This window comes from Oncorhynchus mykiss, chromosome 24 (assembly GCF_057628025.1).
Source record: "Oncorhynchus mykiss isolate SJ-2025 chromosome 24, ASM5762802v1, whole genome shotgun sequence".
In the NCBI taxonomy this organism is placed as follows: domain Eukaryota; kingdom Metazoa; phylum Chordata; class Actinopteri; order Salmoniformes; family Salmonidae; genus Oncorhynchus; species Oncorhynchus mykiss.
In genome coordinates, this window is record NC_143045.1 from 30,250,001 (window position 1) to 30,260,000 (window position 10,000).

General features: G+C 44.8%; 1 protein-coding gene across 5 annotated transcripts in view; it reads left to right on the forward strand.

Annotated features, from left to right (window-relative positions):
• LOC110503387 (protocadherin Fat 3) overlaps positions 1-10,000 on the forward strand; it is a 332,354-nt gene that overhangs the window by 188,193 nt on the left and 134,161 nt on the right. For all 5 annotated transcript variants that reach the window (XM_090218842.1, XM_090218843.1, XM_090218845.1 and 2 more), the window contains exon 3: positions 1-198. This exon is cut by the window's left edge and continues 120 nt beyond it. In XM_090218842.1, coding sequence (XP_090074968.1) covers positions 1-198 — 198 coding nt within the window. The remainder of the gene's footprint in view (positions 199-10,000) is intronic.

Consider the following 10,000-nt stretch of genomic DNA (forward strand, 5'->3'; position numbering starts at 1 on the left):
TAGAGGACGTCAACGACAACGCCCCCCTGACCTCTGACCCTGTCTACCACCCCATTGTCATGGAGAACTCCCCCAAGGACCTGTCCGTCATCCAGATCCAAGCCCAGGACCCAGATGCCACTGGGGGAGCAGAGAGACTGAGCTACAGGATAGCTAGTGGGAACCCACAGAACTTCTTCACCATCAATACCAGGACCGGTGAGTGGGGAGATGGTGTGTGTAGAATGTGGGGGGAGGGGAGATGGTGTGTGTAGAGTGTGGGGGGAGGGGGAGATGGTGTGTGTAGAGTGTGGGGGAGGGGAGATGGTGTGTGTAGAGTGTGGGGGGAGGGGGAGATGGTGTGTGTAGAGTGGGGGGGAGGAGGAGATTGTGTGTGTAGAGTGTGGGGGAGGGGAGATGGTGTGTGTAGAGTGTGGGGGAGGGGAGATGGTGTGTGTAGAGTGTGGGGGAGGGGAGATGGTGTGTGTAGAGTGTGGGGGAGGGGAGATGGTGTGTGTAGAGTGTGGGGGAGGGGAGATGGTGTGTGTAGAGTGTGGGGGAGGGGAGATGGTGTGTGTAGAGTGTGGGGGGAGGGGGAGATGGTGTGTGTAGAGTGTGGGGGAGGGGAGATGGTGTGTGTAGAGTGTGGGGGAGGGGAGATGGTGTGTGTAGAGTGTGGGGGGAGGGGGAGATGGTGTGTGTAGAGTGGGGGGGAGGAGGAGATTGTGTGTGTAGAGTGTGGGGGGAGGGGATGGTTGTGTATTTGTGTGAGAGGACAGAGACTGAGTTACAAGATAGCTAGCTACAGTTGTTCTTCACCATCAATACCGCCATCAATGGTGATGGGTTTGTATGGAGTGTGTGTAGTAGTGTGTGAGGTGTGTCTGTCTGGTTAGTGAGTGTGTGTGTGTGTGTGTGTGTGTGTGTGTGTGTGTGTGTGTGTGTGTGTGTGTGTGTGTGTGTGTGTGTGTGTGTGTGTGTGTGTGTGTGTGTGTGTGTGTGTGTAAGTGTGGCTGTCTTTCTGGCTGTTTGGGTGTCTCATCTGGTTAAATAGGGTTCTGCTGATGTTGGCTGGCCCTGCAGGACATGTCCTTGGCTGGGGGAAGGTGTATCCTTGAAGCGTGTGTGTGTGTGTGTGTTGTCTCCCATCTGGCGGGAGGGGGTTGGGGTATGGGGGAGAAGCGCATTTTGGCTCTGCTTCAATTTTAATTAAAGGTTTTAATTTGTAAGTATGTGTCTATCGAATTCTTTGTGTGAATATGAATGTGTGTCAGCCTTTGTGTGTCTGTGTTTCTGATTGCTGATCAGACGTCTGTCTGTCTGTCTGTCTGTCTGTCTGTCTGTCTGTCTGTCTGGCTGTCTGTCTGTCTGTTTTATGTTGCTAAGAGTAGTCCTGGTAAACAGCATATTCACACACAAAGCTGTTCATATGTGTGTGTGTGTGTGCGTGTGTGTGTGTGTGTGTTTCAGGGTTTCCGTTAGGAAAATGTGGTGCTGGACAACGTGACTGGGAAGATTTAAATTTACCCATTTGGGCATCCACCCGCGGTGCTCAGAATGACATCACATGTAGATTATGGTAATGCTGTTAATTTAGGGCTTAAATCCCGTTAACGGGATCGATATGACAACAGCTAGTGAAAGTGCAGGGCTCCAAATTCAAAACAACAGAAATCCCATAATTAAAATTCCTCAAACATACATGTATTTTATACCGTTTTAAAGGTAATCTTGTTGTTAATCCAACCACTGTGTCCGATTTCAAATAGGCTTTACGGCGAAAGCACCACAAACGATTATGTTAGGTCAGAGCCAAGTCACAGAAAAACACAGCCATTTTTCCAGCCAAATCAGAAATAGAGATAAAATGAATCACTAACCTTTGATGATCTTCATCAGATGGCACTCATAGGACTTCATGTTACACAATACATATGTGTTTTGTTCAATAAAGTTCATATTTAAATAAAAAAATCTCAGTATACATTGGCGCGTTATGTTCAGTAGTTCCAAAAACATCTGGTGATTTTGCAGAGAGCCACATCAATTCACAGAAATACTCATAATAGACATTGATAAAAGATACAACTATTATACATGGATCTTTAGATAAACTTCTCCTTAATGCAAGCGCTGTGTCAGATTTATAAAACACTTTACGTAAAAAGCACACCATGCAATAATCTGAGTATGGCGCTCAGAGCCCAAACCAGACATACAGATACAGATGTTGTGTAGTCAACATTAGTCAGAAATAGCATTATAAATATTCACTTACCTTTGATAATCTTCATAAGAATGCACTCCCAGGAATCCCAGTTCCACAATAAATGTTTGTTTTGTTCGATAATGTCCATCATTTATGTCCAAGTAGCTACTTTTGTTAGCGTGTTTTGTAAACAAATCCAAAGTCATGAAGCGCGTTCACTAGTTGCAGACTAAATGTCAAAAAGTTCCGTTACAGTCCGTAGAAACATGTCAAACGATGTATAGAATCAATCTTTAGGACATTTTTAACATAAATCTTCAATAATGTTCCAACCGGAGAATTCCCTTGTTTTCAGAAAAGCAATGGAATGAGAGCTACCTCTCACGTGAGCGAGCGTCACAAGCCTGTGGCACTCTGCCAGACCACTGACTCAAAGAGGACTGATGAACCCCTCCTTTACAGTAGAAGCCTCAAACAAGACATCTAGTGGAAGCTTTAGGAAGTGCAACATGGCCAATATCCCACTGTATCTTCAATAGGGAATGAGTTGAAAAACGACCAACCTCAGACTTCCCACTTCCTGGTTGGATTTATTCTCAGGTTTTGCCTGCCATATGAGTTCTGTTATACTCACAGACATCATTCAAACAGTTTTAGAAACGTCAGTGTTTTCTATCCAAATATAATAATAATATGCATATATTAGCAACTGGGAATGAGGAGCAGGCCATTTACTCTGGGCACCTCTGGGCACCTTATTCATCCAAGCTACTCAATACTGCCCCCAGCCATAAGAAGTTAACAGAACATGTAGATTATGGTAATGCTGTTAACAGAACATGTAGATTATGGTAATGCTGTTAACAAAACATGTAGATTATGGTCATGCTGTTAACAGAACATTTAGATTATGGTAATGCTGTTAACAAAACATGTAGATTATGGTAATGCTGTTAACAAAACATGTAGATTATGGTAATTATGTTAACAAAACATGTAGATTATGGTAATGCTTTTAACAGAACATATAGATTATGGTAATGCTGTTAACAAAACATGTAGATTATGGCAATGTTGTTAACAGAACATTTAGATTATGGTAATGCTGTTAACAGAACATGTAGATTATGGTAATGCTGTTAACAAAACATGTAGATTATGGTAATGCTGTTAACATAACATTTAGATTATGGTAATGCTGTTAACAGAACATATAGATTATGGTAATGCTGTTAACAGAACATTTAGATTGTGGTAATGATGTTAACAGAACATGTAGATTCTGGTAATGCTATTAACAGAACATTTAGATTATGGTAATGCTGTTAACAGAACATTTCAATTACGGTAATGATGTTAACAGACCATTTCAATTATGTTAATGCTGTTAACAGAACATTTAGATTATGGTAATGATGTTAACAGAACATATAGATTATGGTAATGCTGTAAACAGAACATGTAGATTACGGTAATGCTGTTAACAGAACATTTAGATTATGGTAATGCTGTTAACAGAACATGCAACTCATGTAATGAAGCAGCCAATACAACTTTTCAAACAATTTTCAAACATTTGCAAAATGCAATTTATTTGAAAACACCATTCTAAACAGCGCACCAGCGAAAACACCATTCTAAACAGCGCACCAGAGAAAACACCATTCTAAACATCTCACCAGGGAAAACACCATTCTAACACCATTCCTAGCCACCGTGCTTCTACACCTGCATTGCTTGCTGTTTGGGGTTTTAGGCTGGGTTTCTGTACAGCACTTTGAGATATCAGCTGATGTACGAAGGGCTATATAAATAAATTTGATTTGATTTGATTTAAACAGCGCACCAGGGAAAACACCATTCTAAACAGCACACCAGCGAAAACAGCATTCTAAACAGCGCACCAGCGAAAACACCATTCTAAACAGCGCACCAGAGAAAACACCATTCTAAACAGCTCACCAGAGAAAACACCATTCTAAACAGCTCACCAGAGAAAACACCATTCTAAACAGCTCACCAGAGAAAACACCATTCTAAACAGCTCACCAGAGAAAACACCATTCTAAACAGCTCACCAGAGAAAACACCATTCTAAACAGCTCACCAGAGAAAACACCATTCTAAACAGCTCACCAGAGAAAACACCATTCTAAACAGCGCACCAGAGAAAACACCATTCTAAACAGCTCACCAGAGAAAACACCATTCTAAACAGCTCACCAGAGAAAACACCATTCTAAACAGCTCACCAGAGAAAACACCATTCTAAACAGCTCACCAGAGAAAACACCATTCTAAACAGCTCACCAGAGAAAACACCATTCTAAACAGCTCACCAGAGAAAACACCATTCTAAACAGCTCACCAGAGAAAACACCATTCTAAACAGCTCACCAGAGAAAACACCATTCTAAACAGCTCACCAGGGAAAACACCATTCTAAACAGCTCACCAGAGAAAACACCATTCTAAACAGCTCACCAGAGAAAACACCATTCTAAACAGCTCACCAGAGAAAACACCATTCTAAACAGCTCACCAGAGAAAACACCATTCTAAACAGCTCACCAGGGAAAACACCATTCTAAACAGCTCACCAGAGAAAACACCATTCTAAACAGCTCACCAGAGAAAACACCATTCTAAACAGCTCACCAGAGAAAACACCATTCTAAACAGCTCACCAGGGAAAACACCAGTGTTGTAGGTCTTGTCTCGGTGTTAGATACATTTGTATTCCGTTTTGACTTGGTCTCGGCCAGTGAGGACTCAACATTATTTCCAGAGACCAGCCGAGTTCCACCAGAGTAAAAAACTCATAATTATCAGCTTCCATTCAATCAGTGCATAAAACCACTTCGCCAGGCCGAATATTCTTGAAACATGAATACAGTATCTTAGCAGCCTTTACATCTACTATAGACATGTTAGAGCAGTGGAGAACAATGTAATGGATTTAGGCCTTCAGTGTGTGACAGGATTGTGATGCTGAAAGGACAGCAACTGTAATAGAAGTACACTCATGTAGGAGAGGTCACTTCCTGTAGAACACAAAGGGCCAGTTGTGGAGGCTATACGCAGGTATAAACCATATATCTACTTTTTCTTCAGTGGGCATTGCTTATACTCACTTCGTAATCCCTACTGTTGCATATCAAATTAGTGTAGTGGAGGTATTCGATTTATCAATTATATAGTACAATAGAGAAATCATGCACAAGTAGCCTACACAATCGCAAAGTACCTGAAATATGTTGATATGCACGCTGTACACAGCCTAGTTTCAGAGGAATATCATCTGCAGGCAGCAAGAGTGCAGCTCTGAACTGGTTTTAACATGGAGCAGCTCACAGAAGAATGACATCGGTAGCCAGTAGGGATGGAAAGACGTTTCAACTTACAATATCTACCAGTAAATGCTAACTAAGGCAACAATGGGTATGCAAACCAGGTATTGAAAAGGTTTCAAATCAAATCAAATGTCTTGGTCACATACACATGGCTAACAGATGTTATTGAGAGTGTAGCGAAATGCTTGTGCTTCTAGTTCCAACAGTGCAGAAATATCTAACATGTAATCTAACAATTTCACAACAAATACCTAATACACACACATCTAAGTAAAGGAATGGAATAAGAATATATAAATATATGGATGAGCAATGACAGAGTGGCATAGGCTAAGATGCAATCGATGGTATACATTACTGTATATGTAAACATTATTAAAGTGGCATTATTAAAGTGACTAGTGATTCATTTATTAAAGCCTCTCTGTGTTAGTGATGACTGTCTAACAGTTTGATGGCCTTGAGATAGAAGCTGTTTTCAGTCTCTCGGTCCCAGCTTTGCACCTGTACTGACCTCACCTTCTGGATGATAGCAGTGTGAACAGGCAGCGGCTCAGGTGGTTGTTGTCCTTGATGATCTTGTTGGCCTTCCGGTGACATCAGGTGGTGTAGGTGTCCTGGAGGGCAGGTAGTTTGTCCCCGGTGATGTGTTGTACAGACCTCACTACCCTCTGGAGAGCCTTACGGTTGAGGGCGGTGCAGTTGCTGTACCAGGCGGTGATACAGCCCTACATGATGCTGTCAATTGTTCATCTGTAAAAGTTTGGGTGTGTTTTAGGTGACAAGACAAATTTCTTCAGTCTCCTGAGGTTGAAGAGGCGCTGTTGCGCCTTCTTCACCACACTGTTTGTGTGGTTGGACCATTTCAGTTTGTCTGTGATGTGTACGCCGAGGAACTTAAAACGTTCCACCTTCTCCACTGTGGTCCCATCGATGTGAACAGGGGGGTGCTCCCTCTGCTGTTTCCTGAAGTCCACGATCATCTCCTTTGTTTTATTGACGTTGAGTGTGAGGTTGTTTTCCTGACACCACACTCTGAGTGCCCTCACCTCCTCCCTGTAGGCTGTCTAGTCGTTCTTGGTAATCAAGCCTACTACTGTTGTATTGTCTGCAAACTTGATGATTGAGTTGGAGTCGTGTGGCCACACAGTCATGGGTGAACAGGGAGTACAGGAGGGGACTGAGCATGCACCCTTGTGGGGCCCCAGTGTGGAGGATCAGCGAAGTGGTGATGGTGGTGATTTGCCAAAATTACAATCATGGTCTTAAATTGGATTCGGGTCTATGACCCCTTGTCCCCCCGTGGTATCGGTCTTGACTCGGTCTCGCCCCCCTCTGGTCTCGGTCTTGACTCGGTCTCGCCCCCCTCTGGTCTCGGTCTTGACTCGGTCTCGCCCCCTCTGGTCTCGGTCTTGACTCGGTCTCGCCCCCTCTGGTCTTGGTCTTGACTCGGTCTCGGCCCCCCTCTGGTCTCGGTCTTGACTCAGCCTCACCCCCAATCTTGTCTCGGTATTGACTGGACTTGACTGGACTCAATTTGCTCCCGTCTTGGTCTTGAATCGGTCTCGCTTTAGGTGGTGTCGAACACAACACTGGAAACACCATTCTCAACAGCCCACCTGATGTGAGCAGTTCCACATGTGACAGAGATTCAAATCTCTGAGACGTAGAAAGAGGGGAAATCTAAACATGCAACTTCTAGGATGGGTTGCTAATATGACTAGGATTGTGCCTTTGGCTTCTGAACAACAAGGAAAGTTGATATGAAAACCAATAGAACAGGAGATAAATGCTGGTTTCAATTGCATATGAGGAAGTCTTTATAAAATAATGACCTCTATATTTCAATGGTATGATTTTGCCTAGGCTACTTTGAAGCAAGACATGCCTAATAATATGAAGTAAAATGTTCAGGTTTAAAAACATTAAGTATCAGTTTTCAAAATACATACTGCCCTCAGCTCACCTTACAAAGTGCTGTGTGACACGCCTATGCTGCACATCAATGGCGAATGGGAGGCGTGCTTCAAAATAATAGCTCTTTTTAGCACAAACCGTGGTGTGTGTGTGTGTGTCGGAGCATCCGACTGATAAGATGTGTGTAGCCAAGAGGCAGCAGATCCCAATTTAGAGCCCTGACAGGATGAAACACAGCCTCAGAGAAACGGCAGCAGACCATCTGAGAACCAGGAACATCCACTTGGACACACGCACGCACACACACACACACACACGCACACACACACGCACACACACACACACACACACACACACACACGCACGCACGCACGCACACACACACGCACGCACACACGCACACGCACACACACACACATGCTAAAGAGATGCGGAGGCAAGTGGAGAGAGATGATGAAGAGAAAGTGAGTGGGTGTTTGAGAAGGAAAAGATAGAGAGGGATGGAGAGTGAGACTGAAAATATTCATCACACACATTCTACTTGTCAGCGGTGACAGCTAATTGGAGCCAGCTATATTTATCTTTAGTTTAGGGAAGAATCCCTGACCCTAAACACACCCTCTCTTCTGACCCTAACCACACCCTCTCTTCTGACCCTAACCACACCTTCTCTTCTGACCCTAACCACACCCTCTCTTCTGAGCCTAACCCCACCCTCTCTTCTGACCCTAACCACACCCTCTCTTCTGACCCTAACCACACCCTCTCTTCTGACCCTAATCACACCCTCTCTTCTGACCCTAACCACACCCTCTCTTCTGACCCTAACCACACCCTCTCTTCTGACCCTAACCACACCCTCTCTTCTGACCCTAACCACACCCTCTCTTCTGACCCTAACCACACCCTCTCTTCTGACCCTAACCACAGGCTCTCTTCTGACTCTAACCACACCCTCTCTTCTGACCCTAACCACACCCTCACTTCTGACCCTAACCCACCTCTCTCCCTCCCTTTCCGTCTCCCTCTCAATGCATGCCTGCCTCCCTCCCCCCCACTTTCTCCTTCCCTCCCACTCCTTGTCTCTATTTCAAAAAAAGACAGATAGAATAGAATACAGAAAGAATAAGAGATAAAAGTAACAAGTAATTAAAGAGCAGCAATAAAATAACAATAGCGAGACTATACAGTCTAAGACTAGTGTGGCTGGAGGGCCTTCCTCTGACACCGCCTGGTATAGAGGTCCTGGATGACAGGAAGCTTGGCCCCAGTGATGTACCGGGCCGTATGCACTACCCACTTTAGTGCCTTGCGGTCGGTGGCCGAGCAGTTGCCATACCAGGCAGTAATGCAACCAGTCAGGTTGCTGGTCATGCTTTCGATGGTGCGGCTGTAGAACCTTTTGAGGATCTGAGGACCCATGACAATTATTTTCAGTCTCCTGAGGGGGAATAGGTTTTGTTGTGCCCTCTTCACGACTGTCTTTGGTGTGCTTGGCTTTGTTGTGCTTGTTGTGCTTGTTAGTTTGTTGGTGATGTGGACACCAAGGAACTTGAAATTCTCGACCCGCTCCACTGCAACCCCGTCGATGAGAATGGTGATGTGTTCGGTTCTCTTTTTCCTGTAGTCCACAATCATCTCCGTTGTCTTGATCACGTTGAGTGAGAGGCTGTTGTCCTGTCACCTCGGCCAGGTTTCTGAGGCCCCCTCTCTATAGGCTGTCTCGTCGTTGTCGGTGATCAGGCCTACCACTGTTGTGTCATCAACAAATGTAATGATGGTGTTGGAGTCATGCCTGGACGTGCAGTCATGAGTGAACAGGGAGTACAGGAGGGGACTGAGCACGCACTTTGTTTATTGATGAGCTTTGAGGGCACTATGGTGTTGAAGTCAATGAATAGCATTCTGACATAGGTGTTCCTTTTGTCCAGGTGGGAAAGGGCAGTGTGGAGTGCAATAGAGATGGCATCATCTGTGGATCTGTTGGGGCGGTATGCAAATTGGAGTGGGTCTAGGGTTTGTGGGATGATGGTGTTGATGTGAGCCATGACCAGCCTTTCAAAGCACTTCATGGCTACAGACGTGAGTGCTACGGGTCGGTAGTCATTTAGGCAGGTTACCTTAGTGTTCCTGGGCACAGGGACTATGGTGGTCTGCTTAAAACATGTTGGTATTACAGACTCGGACATGGAGAGGTTGAAAATATCAGTGAAGACACTTGCCAGTTGGTCAGCTCATGCTCGCAGTACACGTTCTGGCAATCTGTCTGGCCCTGCAGCCTTGTGAATGTTGACCTGTTTAAAGGTCTTACTCACATCGGCTGCGGAGAGCATGATCACATAGGCTCCCGAAACAGTTGGTGCTCTCATGCATGATTTACTGTCAGGGCCCAGGTCTGATATAATCTGTGCATAAGATCTAGGTGCTGCTGTAGGCCCTCCTTGGTTGGTGACAGAAGCACCAGATCATCAGCAAACAGCAGACATTTGACTTCAGATTCTAGTAGGGTGAGGCCGGGTGCTGCAGACGGGTGCCGCGCCAA